Source organism: Lagopus leucura, unplaced genomic scaffold, assembly GCF_019238085.1.
Source record: "Lagopus leucura isolate 7727_CA_CO unplaced genomic scaffold, USGS_WTPT01 Super-Scaffold_1, whole genome shotgun sequence".
NCBI classification, from domain to species: domain Eukaryota; kingdom Metazoa; phylum Chordata; class Aves; order Galliformes; family Phasianidae; genus Lagopus; species Lagopus leucura.
This window is the reverse complement of record NW_024962250.1, coordinates 31,174,012-31,198,667: the sequence shown is the minus strand read 5'-3', so window position 1 is coordinate 31,198,667 and position 24,656 is coordinate 31,174,012. Positions and strand designations below refer to the sequence as shown.

General features: G+C 45.6%; 1 protein-coding gene across 1 annotated transcript in view; it reads left to right on the top strand.

Annotated features, from left to right (window-relative positions):
* CCDC85C (coiled-coil domain containing 85C) overlaps positions 1-24,656 on the top strand; it is a 101,202-nt gene that overhangs the window by 40,780 nt on the left and 35,766 nt on the right. Inside the window, exon 2 of the mRNA XM_042890046.1 lies at positions 21,305-21,381. Within this exon, the coding sequence (XP_042745980.1) occupies positions 21,305-21,381 (77 nt within the window). The remainder of the gene's footprint in view (positions 1-21,304; positions 21,382-24,656) is intronic.

The following is a 24,656-nucleotide window of genomic DNA, read 5'->3' as shown; positions in this document are numbered from 1 at the left end:
AAGCATGAACTTTCCTTTTGCAACATTACCTGTGCAGGAGCTGGTGGGTTCAGCCTATTGGGATTAAATGTCAGGCTCTAGGGATTTTCAAACTGATGTTTTCAAGCTGACTTGTTGAGCCTGGGTGACCACATAGATGTGCATGAAATGCGTTCAGGAGGCAATACAGCAAGTGCAGCTGTGGTGTTGTGAAGACAAGAAGGAGGGAAGTCTTGCTGTGGCACCACACCTATATACAGAGGTGGAAAAGTCTAACCTGCTCATCCTGCCCATCTCCCAGCACTCATGTTAAACTGCCCCTCTGATGTGTATCATCTTCCCAAGGGGCTGTTTTTCCAAAGTAATACTCCCCCGATCTGGCTCATAACTGCCATTGTCCTTATTTTTTTGGCTTCCAAGCACTACATCACGTTACAGACAGTGAACCAGGCATGAAGTATTTGCCCTATGCCTTTTTACCAGGTAGACGTTGCTTTAGATACTGCAGCTGGGTTAAACAATTGCAGCTAGGTGGGGTTGGCCTTTCTTCTGCCAGAGCTAGGAAGGGAAAATTGTCTTGTTGAGATAAAGTGGGATTTTCTCCAGTAGTTTGGTGTGTGATATGGCATCCCTTTCTCAATTGTGTTATCTTTGGCATTTAGGGATGACTGTAGCTCTTCCTCTCCAGGAAAGAGGCAGAGAGTGAATCAGGGATTTGGGAATGCATCAATCTGAGCAGCTCCCTGTTCTCCAAAGAAAGGGATTCAGGATGAGCTCTGCACGCTCCAAGGATCTGGCAGGCGGTGGTGTTGGAGGTGCTGATTTGCAGCTTTTTGCTGGGTCCCCGTGGCACTGCCCTTTGTGCACCTCTTGGGGGGGGGTTTCTGCTGCTTTGCTGGGGCTCTGCCACTGGCTGCTGGCGTCTGCACAGCAGACATCTTCCCCAGATGCTCTCAAGGCTGTCAGCACCAAAATTAGAGCAGCGAGTCGGGTGCCTGGGAGTACTGAGGATGGCAGGGCTGCCCCATGGCCCCCAGAGCAATCCACCCAGCACAGCCTCAGGGTCATCTGGCAGAAGGGGGGGGAACTGCATTGAAAGGGAACAGTTTGTGCTCAGGAATAACGGCCTGACCCATGGCACCAGGGCTGAAAGGGAAGAGGACAGAGCATTGCATTTTCTATTTTTTATTTGTGCTTTCTTGCCCTTGATAGTGTCCTTAATGGGCAGAAGCACAGACAATTGATTATAGCTGTGCATCACTCTGATAACCATTCATTATAATACACAAAAAGTGTTTAAAAAGCCAATGGTGACGCAGTAACTGTGATAAACTCCCTAAATTTTTCTAGAGCTTTGTATGAGGAAGGCCTCCTTGCTCTCTTGGTGATCATAAATCCATCAGGTGGGTATGCAGGACCTTAATGTGCTGATAATTACATGCAAACTTGACAATATTTATAAAATACTCCATTATTTTGTTTACCTGAGATATTGTCATTGAAGCTGTGGTTCAGGCATCTGAATATTTAAGATCCTCTATAAAAATGAAGACAATCAGAGTAAAAGCAAAAAGGAAAAAAAGACATCCTTACCCTTTATCCAGTGTCTTAATTAAAACTAATTAGTGGGAGCAAAAGTGTTTGCACTTCATTACATTGGAGCTGACTTGTCTGATCAAGGGACTGTGAGACTGTGAAGAAAATTCAGTTCAGGGATGAGTTCTGCTTGCAGTCTGCTAAGTGGCGTCTGTTGTCCTTCCCTCCCCAGTGAAGCTGTACTAATCTGTCTGAAAGCTCATGCTCCCAAGGGCCTCCCAGTGCTGCAGCAGTGACCTGAAGGAGAGCATGTTGCTTGTGTTACTTTGGAGAAAAGCTGAAAGTCAGTTTTTTCCTGGTCCAAAAACTCTGCAGAAGCAGCGGTTGAAGTGCTAAAGGGCATCTGAACCAAGAGGGACTTCTGTCCGTTGCCTTCATCCTGAACGTGCCCGGCTCACGGTTGGCAGATCCAAGAGACCTGTTATGCCCTTTGCAAGTGCACAGCTCCTTTGATGGCTATGAGACACATATTCAAGTTGGTCACATTAATCTCTGAGGTAATTTCAGTGACCTTAGTAGAATTAAGCTGGGGCTGAATTCACTCCTGCGTCTCTATTTGCAAGTTAATTTGGGTGGAATCTACTTCTAATTATGCCTTACTTTGTGATGCCAGGCCTGTGTGCATGTCGTGTGGCAGCAGGCTCTGTGTACAAAATACATTGATACTGGAGGGTATTTTGTTTGGGAGGGCCTGTGCTTTCTGTCCCAGGTGGGATCATTTTGAAATCAATTCAGCACTTTCATGGAATGACTTGGGTTGGAAGGGACCTTAAAGATCATCCAGTTCCAGCACTCTGTTTTGGGCTGGCTGGCTGGCACCCACGAGATCAGATTGCCCATGGCCCCATCCAACCTGGCCTTGAATGCCTCCAGGGATGGGCACCCACAGCTCTCTGAGCAGCCCATGTCAGGGTCTCACTGCCCATTTGTCCTTACTGTTTGTGCTGAAAGGCTGTTCGTAAGTCTCCTGCCTCCTTTTCCTAGTTTCTAGCCTAAGTGTCTTCATATCTAGTCTGTGTTCATATTGTCATCCCTTTCTGCCTGCTGAACATTTTGCTTTCTCTACCATCTTGTTGCCCTAGGCAAATACGGCTGAGTCCTGAAGGAACACAGATCTGTTGATGTGAATCCTGGAATTATGCAATAATTACATCCCTGAAATGCTAATAACAGTATCATGTGCTACAGATGTCATGAGCAATGCTGCAGAATGAATCTTAACCCTTTAGTGTTGTAGAGAGCCTTGTCTTCCTTGGAGAACAGTTGGAAACAAGTGTTAATGCTGAGGAGTATGTGTTGTCTCTGTCTGGTTGTGCAGCTTGGGCAGTATGTCCCCCACATCACCAGTGTGTGCTACAGAGCCAGAGCTGCACCTCTCCTGGCATAGGACAGCTGGTGCAGCACAATTATGCCAACTCAAGCCCAGTTCCCACCCCGTGATCCCAGGAGCAGTGAGGAGGAGATGACCTGGTGCCTGAAGTGAAGGGGTTGGGGTAAGAGAATTGTAGAATATTCTGAGTTGGAAGGATCATCAAGTCCAACTCCTGGCTCCACACAGGACCAGCCAGAAATCAAACCATTGTCTGAGAAGGATAAGGAGCCTGAGGCTGTGGTGAGGTCTCCTAATATGTAATTGGCCAGCATAGCATATGGACTCCAAGCACAGTTCCTTTTCACTTCGCTTTTAATCATTCCTCAGGTTACCAAGCTGTTCAGTAAGTGCTGTGAAGTACATTGGCAGCAGCAGACTTGTTAATGCTGCTGTGCTGGCAGTTTTCTTACCTTGCACAGTTGGGATGCAAATACCTCTCCTGAAGTGCTTCTGCACTGTCACATGCTGTGCTTTTGATTCTGCTCATCCGAATGCCCTGAGCTGGGGAGGGGATCATCAGCTCCAGTTTGGAGCTGGAGTGCTGGGCACTGCTTGCATTGGAGACTTTGGCTGCCCTTGTGCTGGGCAGTTCCAGGGTGGGTGCTGACTCCCTGTGCCTAGCCACACATCCCATTGGCCCATGGTTAGCAGCAAGCCTGTAGGTACAGTAGGCTTCCAAGCTCCCAGTCTGCTTTCTGTCCCCTCCTCCCAGTCCCTTGCTCTTCTGCCACTTCTTTTGCAGCAGTTTCCCAGCTACAAGATCCCAGCCAGCTCTGGTGTTTCCTGTGGCTGACAACAGCACTTCCTTGCATTTGAGGGAGGAATGAGAAACCCTTTTATTTTTATGGTACTTGTTAATGTGTTCTGCTTGAGAAAGCATTTGTTAAAAGGGTCGAATAGGGTTAGAGAAGATAAATTTGGCCTCTGGGCATGATGTAGCTTGATGGGCACAAACTTTCTGCATTGCTGGAGAGCCTCCTTCAGAGTCTTGTAGTGTTGTCATATCAAAGGCTGGCACTGGCAATAGCAGCACCATCCACACTCACTTTTCTCTTCTTTCTGGCAAAACAATTGCTGGGAAACCATTTGTATTATTTGCCTAAGGATGACTAATACTTGAGAGTAGATGTCTGTGCAATGTAGGGTTGTGCCTCTGAGGTCTCAGCATTTGCCCTCTGGTTTCTTTTCCTAAGAACACAGCCGTCTCTGAAAAGAAAATAATGAAAAATACTTCACAGGAATCCTTTTTATTCCCCCTTTTTGGCAGTGACTCATCCTGGAATTAAGTTCTTAAAAGATGCCCATCTCAGTGAGGCAAAACTGGAGCCTAGGTGAAGAGCAGGATAAGCTCTGGAGGCCTTCATCTTCTCTGTGACTGTTCTCCTATGTACTTTGGGGAGTTTCTGTCCCAGCACTTGATCGAGAGGCAGGTGTTCAGCATTCTCCTCTTTTCACAGTCCTTAGGCTGCCAAAGGCTGCTCTGGGTTCCTGGAAGCTGCTGAGGATGGCTGGAGTATCCCTAGGCTCTAATGGTGTTAGGACAGCTGGACTCCAGCAAGTTCTATGGGCAAAGTGCGGAGGGCTCCTTCAAGGGCTCTAAGCAGCTCACTGTCATGAAGCAACCTGCTAGAGCACCCCAAAATAGTGTTAATCCACTTTGTTTCATATTCACCTTTTTGGACTGAGCCCACCAGGAACTAAGTTTTTGACTTGTGCATGCCATTTTTGAGCACTGTGTATTACTCTGATTTGGACGGTGTTGGCCTGAGCATCCTTCTGTTGCTCACAAAGCTTTCAAGCTCTGACATCTTTCTTCTTTTTTTTTTTTTTTTTTTTTTTTCCCTTTGGTAAGCAGATTTTATACAGTTGCAATCCTCCTGTTCTCTCCCATCACTTTTCAGGACAATGCCTCCTTCCTTCCTAAAGAAGCTATTAGCTTGCATGCTCTGAACCAAAATGTTAGCTCAGCTGTAACAGATGGATGGATATGGGTATCATGTGGCAAGTTAATGAATAATATCTATCACCTAATTTCCTGAAAGTTGGCATGTAATGAGGCTGGTGCCATGATTATTACCTCTGTAAATCATGACTTTAAGATGATGACAATCCTGCCTGCCCCAAGGATACGGGACAGCCAGACAATGATGTACATTTAATTGCTGTGTGAGAGAGGCAATGTGTTAGGGAGCATGCCATTGCCTCTAAATTATCTTCTGCAGCACAGACGTTGGAGGAGATTAGTGCAGATTGCAGGGGGAGGGAGGGACCTGCTGTGCCTCTTGGTGTTGTGTGTGTTTGTTTCTTCACTTCTTGTGGTCCGTTCAACTCCCAAGTCTGCAGCTCTGATACCTCCTCAGGATGTCAGAAGCGGTGAATGGGTCTGGGAAGGGGTTCATCTAGAAGAGCATCTTCAAGTATTGCCCATCTAAACATCTGCATGCTTAGAGATGTTTCCTTTGTGGTTTTGTTTTTTTTTTTTTTTTTTTAATGAGTGTTTGGGGGTGGATGCTTCCTGGGGCAGAAGACTGTGGTCTGTCAAATGGAAGACCTAAGCCTGGGGGTTTAAAGCTGTCAAATCTCTGCCCAAACTTACTTCCAACACAGGAAATTGCTGTCCCTACTTTGTTCTTGTGTTCTTGCCACAAACCATGGCTGACCATGAAGCTGAGTCTTTGGAAATTAACTTGTGCATGTTCACTTCCTACCGGGGGGGGGGTGGGGCATCCATGTTGGCAGTCCCTCCAAGACTGTCCCATTGTGGATATATTGACTGAACCTCCCGAGGTGTCTTTTATTAAGTGCTACACTGCAACAGCTGACAGGGATCTGTCTGGGCTGTGAACAAGTCAAATATTGCAACTGACCTGTGGAAAGTAGTATGGTCTGTCTTTACTGCTGGTTAATCCTGGTGTTTTTTACTTCATGCTCTCCTTGCTTGAGAGCTTCAACACATTTTATGTTTTTCTTCTCTTCATTCTGCTATGGTCCCTCCGAGGCACTGGTCTGCAAAATCAGAGGCTGGCTGGATGGGGGAGCCGTGCCACTGCTCCAGTCCTCCCCTACCCTAAGTGCTTCTAAAGCTGTGTGGTGAGCAGAAGTAAAATGGCCTTCAGGCTGTGGCCAAAGGCCCTCTGCCCTGGAGTCCTGACCAGCAGTGCCAGGTTGCTAGAGGAATGGGCTAACGGGCAACCCAGCGGTGGGACAGTCTGTGCTTGGAAGGGATGCAGGAACATAGTGATGTGGGCTGGAGTTGCTTCCTTGCTTCCTCCTATATCCAGCACTAGCTCATTTGTCATGGATTGCCCCCATGCTTGTCTCTCTTCCAGCCGAATTGCTTGGCTCCCAGAGCGGTGAGCACTTGCCCTCCTCTGGCCCTGGATTGCAGGGCTACTAGTGAAAACATCTAGGAGTATTTTACTGTTTTTGTGTAATAAGGCTTCTCTTCTCCAAAGTAAGCAAACACAAACCTGTCAATGGTTTGCGGTGTTGTAAGACATTCTCTAACCTGCTGAGGGGGTGGTAACTGCTGAACCAGCAATGGTGCAGCTCATGGGCTTTCCCAAGCAACATCAGTTTCTTCAGTGCAGTTCTGTGCAGTGAATTGGCTGCTGTCGTTCTGAGCTCTGTTTAGCCTTTTTGTCACTAAAGACATTGTAATGCTTATGGAATTAGTGATTGCGTAAGCTGGCTGTCTCTGAGTGTGCTTTGCTGTGGTGTAATGCTCACTTAGGGTTAGGTAGAGCAGGTGGCTGAGCAGGGGACATGACAAAAGTACAGATCTGTAGTTGAGAGACTTGAATTTAACGCGCCCTGCAGGAAAACACAGATTTTGGAGTTTTCACATATTCTCTCTAGCTCAGTAGATTAGAGTGAGACTGTGGGAAAGCTGCCAGGGCTGGGAGTTAAATCCAGCCTTTGTAAATCCTTTCATCTGACTGGCGGATTCAAACAATTGAGTATTACCCCGTATATTATTGTTAGTTGATTAAATTCCTGTTGGTCAACACAAATAGTGCTGTGCAGGCAGTGTGCTTGTGAGATGGAAATTGGCACTGCAAAGCATGTTGTGCAACAAGGCAGGGGTGACTTTTCCTTTATAACTGTGTTTAGAGTACACTTGGGGGAAGAGAGGACAAATCCAGCTGTCCAAACAGCTTCCATGGCTTTCCTTATGCATCTGTGAAGGCTGAGCCCACTGTGAGCCAGTGTCAGGATCAGGCCTTTGCCTTCCTGGTGGCAGGGAGTGAGCAGCCTCTGTGGGGGTCTAATAACTGAGCATGAGTATGGGAAGGGTGGGGAAAAAGTGGGGGTGGATTGAGCACAAACAGTTAGGATTAATGGGATGAAATTAGCTGAAGGAGTAAGTCATTGGGAAATGTTTCCTCAAGGTGAAAGCTGTTAGGTTATGGAATAGTTTCTCTGTGAAGGTAATGGCGGCTTGCTTACTCAGATCATGTTTAAATAAGAGCAGGAGGAAAATCTGCTTTGGGGAGGATCTGAAAGGGAAAGGCCCTCCATGGACACAGGTAATTTCTGAGATTGGTCCCTTGGCACGGCAGGGGCTTTTGTTGTGCACTGGATTTGGAGAAACTGAGGCTGACATCTCTACCAGGAAGGAAGATACCTGTGTCTTCGTCTCTTCATGTATCCCTTCCCTTTGTCCCTGTTCTGCTGTGTTATGGATACGCAGAATGCTGGGCTCTTTCATTGACTCGTGGATGTGACACTGCAGAGCAAGCAGGGGTCTGTGCTTGCAACTTATTCCTGTGAACTTGTGCTTTAAAACCAAGATACCAAATATGCATTCAAAGCAGAATACGCAGAAGTGGCTCCTGCAGTTATCTGTGCAGTTTGAGCAACTGGGCTGGGAGCTAACCATGGAGGCAGCTTTTGGCAACCCAGAGCTGTGCACCTTAACAACCTTTAGGGAGTGGTCAGCTTAGTCCAAAGGGCTTCAGCAAGAGTAATAAACCTGTTAATGAATAACAGTGGAGGCTGACTGTGTTGCATGGTTTAACTTTTGAATGCGTTATCCGGGAAATGTATCCTTATGTTTGCACAGTTTTGCACAGTCCTTTTGCAAAGCCATAGCATGTGTTTGTTTAGCTTGTGGAATCAGAAAGTCTCTTTTGATTGCCTGATAATTTTGGGATTGATTTTATTATCCCTGGTGGACTCATGCCTGGGCTGCCCACAGTGCCCTGGGCAAGGTGAATGTGCAGCTCTCCCAGGAACATGAGTTTCTCCAATAGCCAGGGACCTGTTGGATGAGATGCTCCCTGCTCATGTTCCCCTTGCAGTGGAATGGCTCAGCGTCCTCCCAGAAGATGAGGCCACTGGAGCCATTTGTGGAGTGGATGACAAGACCAGTGGCTGGGTAGGGCTGGCCTTGTTGTGTACTCCAGAAAACCCCTGGGTTAGAGCAGTAGCCTGGATGATAGCAAAGCACAGTTATTAGAGAAATATGAGGATTGACTTGCTCTTTCTAAATGATTGCTCCTACTTTTATTGCACTAACGTTATACTATTAACTGATTTAAAACAGTTATTTCTATTGTCTCATTGCATCAGTGCAGCCCAGTGATATGTTTTAATCTACTCCTCTATCTTATTTCTACTTCTTTAATAACATAGTGTCTAAGGTATTATCTAGCCTTTCTTTCCAGGCATTAATTATACGTTAGCTGTATCCAGATTCTTAAACTATGCCACGTGTCGTTCAGTGCAGGTATCTGGAATCCTTGTTATGCTTAGTTTTAGGTTACAGCATATTTTTGGCTGGCCTACTGCTGTTTCCAGCTGGCCCTGACAAACCATCCGCCAGCACGGCATAGCCAACACATTGCACTTGACAGGCCCTTTTCCTGTTTAATTTCCTTTTGCAAGCTCCTCCAGCAGGGCTGCAGGTGCTGGCAGAAGATGACTGCAGGTAGGGAGAGGAGTGTCAGTGCTTTCCAAGAAGAGGATTTTCCCCCACACCTGTGTAAGAACACAGGCAATGGTGTGTGATTTGATGGCAAGAGGGGGCTCCTTCATGACCCAATTACTGTTGTTAAATTATATATCAGATGAAAGCTGGCAGGAGTCAGATTTATGCCTTCTTTATGCTTGACACAGAAGGATTGCACAGTAGAGAAACTGTAAATACTTCATAGTTTTTATGTGTGGCTGTTTTTCCTGGCTGTGCTCAGTCCTCAGAGGTGTATGGAAGACATGCACCTTCCTCCCATGGTCATGCTGCCACTGGACTGTGTTTATCAAAACTGAGTTAAATCACTAGGCATTTGGAGCATGTAATGTTTAACTACAGTCGGCAGAACAACGGTGTGAGTCTCTCTTTTTCTGAGTCTGACTGGAAAGGAGGAACCGTGCAATGGGAAGAGGGAAGGGTTATCTCAGCAAGTACCCAAAGCCACCACTTGCATTTCTGGTGGTCTCTCCTCTTCTGAGCTGCAGTGCGAAACCTGTGCTCTGAAAGTCTTTATAAGTGCTGGCAGAACACTGGGTCCCCTTGGTGCTCTGGCCTGTAGTAGAGATTAGCTTCCTCACTGGGACCCCCAAAAAGCTCTTTGTCGCTGGGAGATCTGCACATCAAGCCAGCTAGTGGCAAAGTGTGCCCATATTCCAAACCTAGCTAGGGTGAACACTGGTGCCTTATCTACCTGGTGTGAGCCACTGGCTTAACAGCAGTAGTTACTTCTGACAAATAGGAAATGATGCAGGGTTTCTTCCTGCAGTGCAGCCAAGCTCCATGTTGTTGGCCATAAAAATTTTTGTCTTTGACACCAGTGCACACAATCCCCAACTCAAGAAGAGCTTAGTGTGCAGGGATTTATACGTACCCCAGTGATTGCCTTAAGCCATAGGCTTGTGGCTATTTTAGGCTTTCTCTGAGGTTCTAATAGAAAGTTCATCCTGAGCTAAAAATTGCATGAAATTGGATACATTTTCATTAAAAATGCTCTCTTGATAAATCAGCATTTCACCATGAAAAAATGTTATGTTAAAAAAAAAAAAAATTCCCAACCAAGTCTTTTCCCAGGTAGCATGGCCGAAGCAGGTGGTGCTGTGAAACCAGGTGTGCGCTGGGCAATTGAGCAGAAGTTTCCTCCTATCTACCCCAAGCGTGACCTGGGGCATTGCAGAGATTTTTGGCACTGCTAATCCTGGGGAAAGCCTTGCAATGGGTCTTCCTTAACCCCTGAGCCGGACCTCAGCTGGCCTCTGAACTAGCGACTGTGATCCCAGTTTTTGTTGCTCTTGTTTGCTTGTTTTTTTCTCTTTTTTTAAATTAGCTCTTGCAGTGTTTCACACTGCCTGGCTTTTTTTCGGCTGTCGCTCTCACCCTCCGTCTTCAGTGGTGGATCCCTGAGCCCAGCCTGCAGCTGGCAATCCTGCCAACTTGCAGGGGGGGGGGGGGGTTGCTGAATTCCTGGGCACATGGAGGTTGTGCTGCCGGGCCCCTGGCTGGGACGCTTTGATCTCGCTCCAGCCTTTTCCCACCAAGGCATCATTTTTTGAACGAGTTTCTGCTTTCAGCCTTGTCCTATGCAGCAGACAAAAGGGGCTGGGGAAGGAGGGGGAGGGAAGGCTGTTTACCCTCATCAGGAATAGTCAAGCAGCCTGAGTCAATAGAGCCTATTTTTCATTAACCTAATCATTAGTTTTTCTCTCTGCCAATTAAACTTTTCCTCTTGGTACTGCAGAGGGCATCATTTGCATCCATGAGATTTTTTAAATGGGGGGCTCCTTGAGCATCACGGGGGTATCTGAGGACTGGAAATTAAAGTTTAATTTCTCTCTGCTCGGCAGAAGAGGAGTTTTGAGCTTTAATTATCACCCAGCTTGGATTCCTGACAGTTGAGGACCGTGTTGGAGAGGCTGGTTTCCATTGTGTGGAGCGGATAATTATGCAGTCCTCTCCCAGGCTCGCTGAGTTTATTGTCCAGAAGAATCTTCCCAAGCAAAAGGGGGAGCAAATTTACAATCAGAAATGCGGTTTTCGGAGCCTGCAGAAGTTTCAGCTTGGTGTTGACAAAGAAAGACCTTTGCAAGTATTTGTATACATTTACAACAAAAACATCAATTTGCCTTATAATCAGTCTTTTTCCCCTGCAGGTTGCTTAGGAAGTAGTTTTGTAAACTCAGGAGAGCCTTTCTGCAGCTGGACTGCTTTGTGCTATTGCTTTCTAAGCAGAATTCCTTCAAAGGCAGTTGGAATTTCTGCATAAAGCCTACCAGCCCATTTGTGTGCACAGTGTTGAATATAAATTTGCAGCCATCTGAAACTGGGTAGGGCTTCTTACCTGAGAAGTAATGCTAATGTGTCCAGGAGAAAATACTTCTGGATTCAAACAAATCTAAAATTTCAAAGCAAAGCTACTTCCGTTTCACAAGGCTTTGGATTAACCTGGTGTCTTCTGCACAGGCTTTTGAACTATTTGTGACTAGAGGTTTGTCATAAAATTGAAAATACTCAGCAAAGGGCTTGTCAAATATGCTGAAGTTTTGAGCAACAACAGCAGTCCCCCATGCTGGGGGGAAATCTGTGTGCATTTGTTTGAGTTCAGATCTGGAGAGAAACATTTTCGTGTACGTGGACACAACTGTCTTCATAGCCTTCTCCAGGCCCTTCCCTTCTCACAGTGTCTGCAAACCTTGACCGTGGTTTGGCTGTTCTGCTGCTGAGGCTGTTTCCAAACCAACGTGGGTTCTTGGCATTCCTCAGCTCGCCTGCATTCATTGAGCCCCTCTCTTTGGGAAAGAGGCCATATGTTGTTGCTATAGTCATACTGAGCCTGGTGCGTGTTGGCCTTCTGTGATTTAGGATTACTGATTTCTGTGGAAAAGCTGGGAATGATAATTCCTAAAGATGACAACTCTCTTTTCTGGCAGAACTAACTCTGAAATCTTTAGCAGTATTTTAAAGCAGCCAACTGTTTCCAATAGAACCTTTTTATTCCCTGTATCCTATTAGTGTCTTAGGGTTCTAAGCCAGAACTTGTTCTCTATGTGCTTACCTGTTCTTCTTTCACCTTTCTTTGTCAGCCACTGTGCAGTTAGATGAGAATTTCTGCAGGAGATAGAAAATGAAAATGCTTAAATGGTTTCAGACTATTGGGTCTCATGTGCCAGTTGAGGACTTACTGATTTCATTTTTGTCTTTAAATAATTGTGGTATTTGTTTTCTGGAATTTAAGTGAAGTAGCCATAGATTTTCTCACATGTAGTGCATTCAGGATATTCATGGAGAACAGAACTGAAGCACTGTTGGGTCACCAAACCCATCCCTTTGCTTCAGGGCAGACCCACCTGTACCTACGCTGCTCCCAGCAGATGTTTATGTAACTTCTTTATGAAAGCCATCATCAGTGGCAGTTTCAACCACCCAGGGCCATCTCTTCCAGCCTTCCTGTATCCCTGTTATTAGAGAGCTTGCTATTCCTGGATGAACACAGAGTGCAATTTGTTTGCTGCTTCTTTTGATGATCATTTACACACTTGAATCCGTTACTATGTCTTTGTTCAGCCATTTCTTCTCCAGGCTAACTAGTCTGTGTTCCTTTGAGCTCTCCTGCTAGATTATGCTTTCCACTCTCTCATCCTCCTTGTTTTTCCCTAAATTCCTTCCAGCTAGTCTGCCTGACTCCTGAAGCACGATGCCTAAAAGTGGCCACAAATCTGTATTCAAGATCCTTAGCAGCACTGATGATGGAGGATTATTTTCTCAGTTCCTGTATGGGTTCTTGCTTCTGCATCACAGTGCTATTCCATATACTGCTTTTACTGGAGCATGATGTGGACTCTTGTCCGTGCTGCAAATTGCAAATGTCCACGACATCCTTTTCCACAGAACTGCTATGCATGAGGAATTGAGGGGTGCTGCCACAAAACTGTAGGTCCAGTGGAGGCTTTGGGCATAGTACGTTGATTGTATGGTGGGTCAGCCTTTAGTTGCTAGTTGCCTGTATGGACAGGGGAAGGGTCTACTATGAGAGTAGCCCAGGTGAGATGGGAGAGACTGTGTTTTGGATGTGGGAGGGAAGAATTAAGCAACTGGTCTGACACTGGTGTAGATCAGTACAGTGTGTATCCTTACTGTCAGGAATTCTTCCCTTTCATCATCTTGTTGATGGATGGAGGCTGCAGCATCTGTTGAGGTGCACCCAAAAGGAGTGGACTCCTCTTCCCAAAGCAGTCACACCATCCCAAATGTTTTGAGTCCTTAATAGCCAGTAGTTTTGAGTCGTAGAAGCCACTAATCGGCTTTGGGGCTTTTTTTAACTGGGTCACGTGACTGAGTTACCAAGATTAAAGCAGCACGAGGAAGGAAAAGAAGCTTAAACAACTCAGGGTGCCTGGCAGGTCATTTTAACCTTTTCATAATCATTAAAGCTGCAGAATCCCATTAGCTGTGAGGAACTTCCAGCCCAAATGAATGTTGTTGATACAACTTTGTTTACCTCTCTCTTGCCCCAAGGAAGGGTCCAGTCCAAGTAGCTCATAGGATCTGGTTATGTCAGTGGAAAGATTTGTCCATTCCCTTCTGTACATCAGCGATGTCTGTTGCACCAATGAGAAGCCATACATGGATCTGTCTAGTTTGGGGGATTTAGCTCTCAGTATCTAAAATTAGTCCCTTATGGAAGATCCTGCATGGGCCATACTGTGGTAGATCAGCCCTTATCCATCTGTAGCAATAGCAGAGAGGTATTGGATAACAAAGATTATGATGATCTCCTAATTCACTACTTTGGCACTGGTCAGTAGGCTGTGACTTTACTCTGCTGGATTTGGTGGCAGCAGTTCTTGCACTGTTTCAGTATTGCCCTGACCATGGGCAGTGAATGTTTTTGATTGAATCTGTATTGACTAAGGAATGGGACAATCAAAGATCCTCTGGTCTACTTGTGCTGCTTATGCTGTCTTCTCTTCAGTTTTTCACTTGCAGGTTTTCATGAGCACGGCATCACCTACAGTAGTCAGTCAGATCTTGCCCTGTTCATACAGCTTCTGCATCTTTGTTGTCTCCCTTCCTGTCAGCTAGTAAGCACTGACATAATAGTGCTGGTACCACACTCTGCAAGGGAGAATCACTCTGATCCACCTAAAATTTGAACTTTCTTCAGTTCTGTTGAAATTGTTCTGTTGATATTCATGCATCCGTTGAGCCCATCCACATGGTTGGACAGCAAACAGTGTCTTAAAGAGGCCAAGCAAAACTTGAAATCTGCCCAATGTCACAGAGCTGTGGGGGGTGCTGCCTGTATTGCAGCACCTGGGACTGATCCAGGGAGCACCTGCTGCATCTGACAGTGCAGGCTTTTCTACGCACAGGGCAAGCGTGCTGCAGCTCGTGTAAATCAGCTTCCCTCTGTTACACGTACACCAGTCAGAGCTGTCTGGCTGCGTGAGTGTTGGACACAAATATTTCTAGCACTGGGTTTGCATCTAATTATAGTCCATCCAATTTTGCTTGAAAGCCCAGTCTGAGGCTGAACCTCAAATAGATCTGATGCTGATTGTTTTCAGAGTTTTGTCCTCGATTAGGCATTAAAACACATCTTGCAAAGCAAACACTAATCTTTTGCTAGGTTGTTTGCCTTCAGAATCTCTGGAGGATAGAAAGAAAGGTTTCCCTGGGAAGCCTGGTCAAACAATAGTGGCTGATCGCTGTGGCTGAGCTGGGCTATGCAGGCAGTGGGAACAGGTAGAAGATTTTGCTGAGAAATTTGGGAATCACTGCCGCCATTTTTTCCTATAGAAAGACAACAAAATGTTCTACCATTCTCTTGTGTAGAAATGTAATTCACACAGCAATAATACGCTCTTTGCTGCTTTATTTCCCCCTTCCCACTAAGCAGGCTGTACGGTTTGCATGGGTTAGTAGTGTGGTGCAAGCGCTCTCCAGTGGCTCCTGTGCTGCTTTGAGGTGATAGAAGGATGGTCCCTGTGAAGATTGTAACATAAAGGTCACCAGACAAAAAAGGAGATATGGGTAGGCACTTTCTGAAGAGACAAGACAGCTCTCTCCTGGCTGCTCTGCCATGCCAGGCACACACAGGCACACACTCCTCCTTTCCTATCAGCTGCGTCCTAATGAAATCCTGATAAGGTATCAGGAGCTCTTGAGCTGCTGTTGACAGCGGCAGTAGGCAGATGTGCTGTGCTGGAAGGTGATGTCATGGCTGGGAGTTGCAGCAGTGAACAGTGACATCTGAAGTCAGAGAGACCTTATCGGACTTCTACAGACTGGCTGGAGGCTGCTAAGCTCCCAGACAGGCCTAATGAACTGTAACTGAATTGGGAGCTTGGAATCTTGGAAAATTTCAGATCTCATAGCTAGAGACTTGCTTGAAAACGTTAATTAAATAGCTCCAGTGGCGTATGTCCCATCATCCTGCCTGAGCAGTGCTTAGCACAGCCTTGTTGTTAGCACACAGCCACTGGTGTGGTGTAGTTAAAAAAAAAAGCGTGTTAATCTGAGACTGGATTTCTGAGTTATTTGGAATTGACGGTGCACTTCTCTATTGTCTTGAATAGTGTTTTAATACCTATTCAGTACCTTGAGATATCACCTCTACTTGAACTATACGAGGTCAGATCTTACCAGTCTTACTCAGACAGGTGTCACCATGGGTTGTGTCAGATGTTCTTTTCCAACCTGCATGATTCTGTGGTTCTATCAGTGGGTTTTGATGGTAAGAGCAGAAAGATGGGAGCTGCCTAGGAAGAATCAGGGGTTATGATTTTGTCCACTTCTGAATGTTTTCTGTAGTGACAAGGTACAAAAAGATGTGAGTTTCATCTGCTTCCCAGCTGGTCTAAGAAATCCCTATTGCCTTAATAAATCACCTTTTTCACAAGATGTAGCCGCTGGCCCATTTTTCAGCCTGGTTGTCTGTGTCAAGAAGCAAAACCAACAGAGCAGTAAGAATCTGAAATATTGTGCTGAAGAGTAGAGGTGTGATAACAAAACTGCTGACAAACAGTGAAATGTTTTATTGAGCACAGGTGAAGATCTTTCTATGGAATGATCTTTAGTGGAAGGGGAGGAAGCAGGAACACCCAGCATCCCATCACATGAGGCTGAATGAGGCAGGTCGTGGTGAAGTATAAGACTGGCAGAACATCTCTCCTTCCTATGTCTTTCTTGGCTTTGGGAGAATCCCCTTGGGGTCGCTGCTTTTGGTGAGGGATGGAAGGGTCTTGTTGGCAGGATGGTGACAAAGCAAATAGAGCTGTGCTTTGCTTTTGTAAATCCTACTTGTGAATGTGTTTCCTGGGGAGGAATCGCAGCAGGAGGCCATTTTGCATTGCCCCAGCAGGGTGTGTGACTGAGGTGGCTGGGGGGCTCTGGAGCATCCTTGTTCCAAGGAGTGTGACGTTAACCTTTTCTTGCATCTCTGTTATGAACTGTACTAAGTCATTACATTTCTTACATCTGTTCAAGTGCTAAAGTAAGAAAAGCTTTGGTATAAGGGCTTAAATAGATGTGGCTCGATCCCAACCCGTTGCTGCAATGCAAGCCTCTGCTCTGCATGCTCATGGTTTTGAGAAATAACATAAGTAGAAATAAAAACATTTGTTACTGTCAAAATAAATGCATAATTCATCTTACTTACCCCTCAGACAGCTTCCTCTGAAATCTCAAATGAGGATCAGAAAGGCTCCAGTGTTTCTGACTGTTTTTTAAAATGACGCTGCTCTGTGCTCTGCAGGCTGAGAGATTGTTTTGATTGTTGAAACAGTTTCTAATTTCTGTTTTAAAAAAGCTTCAGGAGCCAGGCAGTTCCTGCTCCATCAAAGGGCATTTAGTTAAAACAAGGTAGAGTGATTTGTCTTGCCTTAATTGAGCTGTAATGAGTATTAATTGGTTTGTCTACGTGGAGAAAACTTATTCAGCTAGATTGCATCACAGTGGATTCCAGATGGAGTGTATTTTTTAAGATGGTAAATCTTGAGGGCGGTGGGTAATATCAGTAATGCTCCTTCATGGGCTGGAATGCAGTGCTCTTACCTCTCACGGAGATAATGTGAGGAGCTATGTCCAATTAGTTCTTCAAAGGCTCTTTAAAGAAACAGAACTTCAGGTTTTACAGCTCTGTGAACAGTTCGGCTTGAAGCAATTACGTTGTGTAAGTGAGCGCTGCCTAATTATGGCACTCTTGGTGTGAGTTCTGTCAGTGTTGCTTGCTGGCTGCCTGCAGAGGTGCTGTGCTGGGGCCAGTCCTGGCCTCCTCCTGCTGCCCGAAGTGCTCCAGGAGTGGTGGCCAGTCTGTTTTGTGCAAGGGTTGTGGGCGGGAGACATAAAGTTTTGAGGGGAAATCCTGTCTGGTGCCATCTGGTCAACTAAGGCAAATGTTGCTCGTATAGCTGCAGCCCATGACCTTGAGGAGTGTGAGAAGAAGAGCATTTTGGTCCTGGTGTCATCCCATCACAGCTGACCAGACACACTCCTGAGTTCTTCTTCTCACGTGTCTTTGACTTCCATCCTTGATACTGTACTTCATTGTGCCATGCATTCACAGAGCTGTGTCCTACCCTGCATTATGGGGTAGGACACAATAGGACTCTGGTGATGCACCAGGTGGTGTGTGGGGACTCAAAGTGGGTGCCGTATTGTTCTGTGAGATGATGGGCCAGTTGGGTGTGCCAGGGGTCTGGCTCGTGTTGCCAGGGTGAAAGCTCTTGGGCTGAAGGTGCAGCATTCCTCAAGGCTGACAGCAGGCTTTGACAAAGTGCTGAGACCATTCATTTTCCTAATCATTCCTAATAATGGGAATGAGAGGGTCCAAGCTGCCAACATTCCAGCTCTGCTGCCTCTCTTGGGTGGGTCAACGGGGCCATCCTCACCCCACGGCTGTGAGGGGGGCAGGCAAGGGGGGAAACTCACTGATAAGAGGAAGGTCAGAGGCAGAAAAATGCTGGGAATGTGTTTCTTGATCTAATGTGGGAGAGTCTCGGCCTGGAGTGTTACTGCCTGCTGTCATGGGATTCTTTAAACCTGAGATCAAGATGCAGGGGGCTCGTCTGGTGTCCACCTCAGCTCAAGGAGGCCCAGAAGATGGAGACTATTCGTCTCCGAGCGTACAGTGCGGGTGGTGGTGGTTCTGAGCACTGTTTCTCAGCCTTTGCCTGACATGGAGCATCTCCTGCTGACAAAAGAGCTAAGTTGATTTTTTTCTACTTAAATTTTATGTTGCTGTGATGTGCTTTCTAACTGACATCAGATGTGGTTTGGGGTTCAGCAGTGTTGTGTGAAGAGTTCTAGCAAGTCTCAGAGCAGGCTTTTAATGCTAATGGTGACTGTGGTGTGCATTCCTTCCTGGAGGTATAGAGATTGCCTCCCCAGCATGTCCAAGGAATAGCTTTTTCTTTGCAAAGGATTTGAAAATAATTTTCTCACTGTTTCTTTTTCTTAGGCAGCTATGGCCAATCTCTTGGTCACTCCTTGTAGCTCTCAAGACCTAAGCACAGCAGCTTCTGTGTCACTATTCAACCATTTAACATTAACTCTGTATAGATGTTAGCAATGCTAAAGCTACCACATGAAGAGCATTGCTAGTGAAGCTCAGGGTGTGAGCCTTTACTTTGAGCCATATACATATATCCCTGTGCTGGAGGGTAGGGATGCCAAAAATGACCTCCTTCAGCTTCTCTGCCCTTTGAGGGCACAGGGTGGGGAGGAGGGCTCAGAAGTAGTTCCCATAAGCTGCTGTTATTGCTGTTGTTTATACGCAGCGTGGCATAGAGTTCCATATGTGGCACAATCAAAACATGAAGCAATGAAAAGAGATTACCAGGGGAGCGGTGGGGGCACTGCTGCTTGTGAAGCAGACTTGAACTGCAAGCAGGAGAAAGGCTTATTACAGGCTGATTTTTTTCTGTGTCTGCACGTGACCTGCAACACATACAGGTCTGTAGTACTGTCTAGCATTTTTGCACTTGTTTATGCAAGTGTTGCTGTGTGTACAAGGTATGCACACATAGGCTGTGCTCAGTCCGTGTCTCTGGAATCCCAGAAGGTGTCTTTTGACACTACTTTGAATCCTTCTTTGGAGCTGGATGCCCCAATATATTGAGATAAGTATCAGGAGCTGATGTATTGGCATCACTGCATTCACTGCATAGGGGTGCTCACCTCTGCTGCACGTGCTTCTTGGTGAAGCTGGAGCATAGCTCAGGAGGACAGCTTATCTGGCCAGATCTGCAGATGGAGGCTTTGTATCAAGCACACAAATGGAAGAGGTGGGGTTTCAGCAAGTCTTTTGATGGAGCTTGAGGTTGTTCTGGGCACTGCTTAGTCAAATGGGCATTACTGGGCTGAGCTGTGGGTACAAAAGGGGTGAAACTGTGCTCCATGAAGGATCCTTAAGGATTTTAAATTCCCTATCACCCTAATGGAGCACTGGGTTATTACTAATTCAGTAAGTTCTTGAAGCTAGTGCTGAAATCCTGCTGACTAGAGTAGAGATCTGCAGCATTTTATTCTGCATTTCTGTATGCATGACTAAATTCTTGGCACTGTTTGCATGAGACCTCAGTTGGGAAGATGCTGTGGATCGATCACACAACCTGCTTTGTTTGCCCTCTTTTCCTGAGATCTGTGGGCCCCTCTTGTGGTTGAGCTTCTGTTGGGCAGACAGCTTGCCATCTCTGCAGCTGAAGGCAACGCTGTTGTGAATCTTTAGGCCACTAAAGCCATTCACTGAACTTACACAGCTCCCTATGGTGTTGTCTTATGCTTTTTTTATGAGGATTTATTTGGATTTCCTGGTTTTGTACAAAGCATTATCAAAACAAAGCCGTGAACATGTTTCCTCTGAGAATGCGCGTGCTTGAGTTGGGCACTTTACTCTGATGGGTCCCGCTGTTCCTTTATTTGTGGTTTGGCTCTTGTCTGTGGTAGAGCTTCTCCAAGCATATTCCAATTTTTCTCTTGACTGGTCAAAGCACTCTCAGTGCTTAGTGGTAGATTGCATGCTAGCTCTTCTGCAAAACTGCCCAAAGAGTGGCCAAGAAAGTGCATTCAGGCTTGCACTGAGTGCTTCTGGCAGGTGCTGGCACAGAGGAAGATAAGCCTTTTGGCACAGAGCGAGCCTAAACCTTACACATGTGGATGTGCACGTGTTTCTGTGTGCAGAGATGAAGCTGAGGGTGCCTGCTGACCATGGCAAGCTGGTCCGGAATGGAGCCGGCAGCAGCCCTGTGCTGTGTAACACTCTGTTCCTCTCTGATTCATGCTCAGCGTGAGGTCCTTTGGCTGAATAGTGGCTTTTGCAGCCATTCTGTAATAATTGAAATGAAGGAAAGCATAATTCCATTTCACAGAGCCCTTTTAGCAGAGATTGTTCAGGTTTCTTTTTCATATGCTAAAGCTGCAAAAACTCCCTCCTTCTTATTCTCTTGCTGTAACAATTCACAGCCTCCGCTCTCAAAATTGTGAGTGGAGAAATGTTACAGGCATACAGGTGGATGGAGGCAGTTGGTGCAAACTGTTAAGCTCTAAAGGAAACGGCTAAAAGGTTTCTCCTAAGTTCCTTTAATATCTGTAAAATTTGCAGGTGTATTGGTTCAAAGCATATTTCCAAACAAAAAGCAGATGTTTTGGTTAGCAGTAAGCCCCATGCAAAAAGTTATCTTTCTGGAAAGTTATCTTCTGTGCCAGGTCGCCCTCCTTGATGTTGCTGTCTTACTGTCAGAGTAAATTCGCCATTCAATTCCTTCAGGATAAAAATTGCTGTACTATGTGGGGTTGTGCTGTACTTTGCTTTCCTGTTTCTGTCATATAGTTCCACTAGAAAAAAAAGAGGTCTCATGGGTAGGCATTTCTGCTGTATGTTTCAGGATGTGTATACTTCAGCTTGGAGACTGGCTGTATGCCTCATACCCTGTTACTGTGCTGGGAACTCTGGCACAGATTTTATTTCTGTGGATTTTATCAGTTGGTTTTGAAAGGAAAAAAAGCATGCGTGTAAGGGGTTGGTTTATCTGAACCTGAGTTGAGGCATCTTGTTCTGTCGTTGAGTATTTTGGTGCATTTTAGATGAATGAGAGCATCTTTCAAAGCTCAGAAATTGTTTGAGGGAAAAATTATGAGACTCCTTCCTTTTTTCCCTTTCCCTCGGATTGATGGCACTGATGGATTCACAGAAGGAGCTGCTGTTACCAAATCTCAGCTCTTGAGTGGAAAAAAAATCTTTTGCTGGAGTCCCCTCCTTACCCATCATGCTTGTAGTCAGTAGTTTTTTTCCAAACTTGTGTTCCACAGGGGGAAGAAATGCCTTGCCATGTGACAGCACTTACCTCTAACACAAGAAATTGAAATACATCTTTTCTTTTTTCCTAAAGATTCATCTTCCAACTACATCAGACAACTTGAAACAAAAGTGAAACTGCTGGAGGATGATAACAAGCTTCTCTCTCAGGTAGGTTATTTATTTCCTAGTAGGTATTAATGTGGCCTCAAGCTCTGATCTCTGGTTTCTGTGTAATTGTCTGCCCACCTGAATTCAGTAGGGATTTCTTACAAGGTGAAGAGCATAATGCTGTGAACTCCCTGGTAATGGAACTCAGTCTTCTGTTGCTATGCACCTTCTGCAGTAATGCTACCTCAAAATTGGCTATAGAGAAAAGAATGGTAAATTCTCTGTTAGCCTCCCTGTGTGTGTTGAGGAGGAGAATATCTGGATGTGCACAGAGGGTGGGCAGGGGGTCTCTGCTGGCACAGCAGCAGCAGTACACATGCTGTGCTGGCACGTGGGCACCTCCATGCAGTATGAGGCCGTGGCGTCGCCGGTGTCCTTGCTCTGGGATTTTGCCTTGCTTGCCCATTTACATTTGCTTTTATCTTGTTGAATGAGAAGGCTGTAGTAAAAGAACAGCCTTGGGAGTAGTTTTGTGCAGTGCTGGCTCACAGCTTTTATTTGTGATCTCGCTGAAAGCAGAGCAGACATCTTCAAAACTGGCACTTTTTGCTTGCATCCATCCTTCAAAGTCTACTCCACGTGCCGCTGGGCTTTTGATCGCTCCTTGTGCTTACCTATCTATATATAGGAATGTCAAGCAGTAGGAAGAAAACAATCCTTCCGTTTGATATGTCCCCTGGATCCCCTACAACACAGCACTCTTTGTAAAGAGGGGGCAGCTCTGCTGAAATCAGTGAAGAGCTGTCTATTTAAACCATCAGAAGAGTTCCTCTTTTTTTCCCTTTCCTCTGCATCTTTTCACTGTTGCACTGTTCTACTTCCCTGGCATGTTAAATGTTTTTTTTTCCATGAACTTTGCTTCTTACTTCAAGCACTAAATTTTGGAATAGTTTTGCTCCAAAACTTTTTTTGTCAGTTTTTTTTCTTTTTCTTTTTTTTTCTTTGCATTTCACTGAGTCTGAAAAACAGACTGCTCTGGTATCTTCCTTTTGTTCTGTTTCCAAAATATTCCTGTTAATAAAATTGAAAAGGAGGCTATGTGCTTACTGAAATGTCAATAAAATAATTCTGGTAAGTCATAATTTTATTGAAATCCACATTTTGACCATATTGTGAGCTTTTAAAAAATTGCCCCAAGTTTCAAGTTTCCTTGTTGATAATGCCACCTATGATGCATGGAGCACGGAGCACCGAAGGGTTAAAGCCCCCAAATGACACTCAACAACAGCTACTGAGTGACTTCAAGTATTAATCAATTGCTAATTTAATTTTAACTCCCTCTGTCTTTCTCCCAACCCCCGTGCTGGCGGGTGGTAGCTGAAGCCCCGAGATGATTCCATTGGAGATATCGATAACCAGATGGGCTGTGTGTGTGCAGCTGCCAGGGACACGCATGGATTTGGGGATAGGCTCTGCTCAATGTGCCCTTGGCCTGGCTTCATCCTGCCATGGCCGAGCATGGCATTCTGCTGGTCTATCTTCTGAAGTAAAAAACAAACAAACAAACAAACAAAATAACCCACAGTAATTAACAGGAGGCTCAGCCCTTTTGCCTTTATGCTTCATTTTCAGATTCCACCAACTATGGACAAAAAGAGCAAGAAGAGCAAGGAAAACTTGTCTCTGCACACACTCACATGCATATGTACACATTGTTCCCAGTACTTTCCCGGAAGAGTGTAATCCACTTAACCACACTTTCTTGCTTCATCTCATTGGAAGGTGTTTAGCTGTTACCATGTGGATCTTGGGCTAAGACTCAAAGGACTCAAAAAGGATCCTGGCAACAATTCTCTTGTTTTTGAAGTTGCCAGGTGATCCTGGCAGTTTGAACTCGGCAATGCCAAACCAGCTTGTCAATACCAGAGTCGCATTTTAACTCAGCCTGGCTTCCTCCCTGGGAGTATTGACATTGCAATAATATTTGTAGTCTGATGTCAAGAAGTTCTATCACCACTGTGCTGAGGGGTGATGAAACCTGACATCCTAAGTAACAAACAGTGCCTGTGCATTAAGGGATTAACAAATCAGTGGTGGTTATGGAAGTCTTCTGGCTACTTTCCAAGTGCTAAACATAGAGCTAAAATAGTGCTTCATCCAGAGAAACCTGAGAAGCCTGGTGCTGCAGATGATATTGTGAGCTTGATGGGAGGATTTATATTACAGTGACTCGTGAGACAGTGTACCTCTGCTAGCTAAGGCATCCTGAGTGAGATTTGTTGCTTTATCTTGGTGTCTGCCAGGTGAGGCTATGCTGAGATGTGATGATTATCTTCACGTGCAAGGATTGTAGGATCATAGAATATCCTGAACTGGGAGGGACCTGCGAAGATCCTCAAGTCCAACTCCTGGCTTCACGCAGGACCACCCAAAATCAGACAGTATGACTGAGAGTTGTCCAGATGATTCTTGAATTTTTTGCAAGCTTGGTGCCACAAGCAAGAGCTTGTTGAGAGGGATTGGAGACCTTCCCAACGTGTGCTGGAATTGCTGCCTTGCCTGGTGCATGTTACCAGCACCCAAGCGTGCTGTGATTCACTTCGCTTTTCTGGTGACTCACTGGAAGAGATTAATGGAGAAGGCTGTTCCTTCTCTTGTGTGGTAAGGAAGTGCCATCTCTCATGAGCTGCACTTTGTGATAGGAGGAAAATAAATGAAGAAGTGAATTTTTTTATGATAGCCATATATGGATTTTTTTTTTGTTTTCACTTTTTTTTTTCTTTTTTCTTTCTAGGGAAGATTGTGTGTATTTCCAGTAGGGAAATGAACTTCTCAAATTGCTTACCCATCAGTAATCACTGCTTTTCCCATCCTCCTTTCTCTGGAAAGAAAACTGGAGAAATGACTCCAGTTTGATGCTGTCATAGACTTAGGTTTACACTATGTTGTTTTGGTGACATGGCTGTGAAAGTGACAGCGAATGGCACCACTGTGCTGGCAAAACACCTGGCAGCAGTTCTGACAACACACAGATCTTGTTGCCTGGTTTATATTGCTTGGAGAGAGGTTCTACCAAAGGCCACTACTGAGAAGCTGTCTGTGGTATAACCCCAGTAGCAAGGACCTCACAGTGTCTTGGAGCTGATGGTGCCACCTTTTCTTACAAGTGGAGGTGGCTTCTGTCCTGCAAACACGAGACCAGGTAAGGGGAGTGGCTCATGCTGTGCACCCAAGGAGCCTCTGTGCCAGCCTCACTGTGGCTAGCATTTTAATGTGGCAAGGTGTGGTAGCAATCCTTGGCTAGTTTCCAGCTTCCTTTTATAGGAGAAGAACAA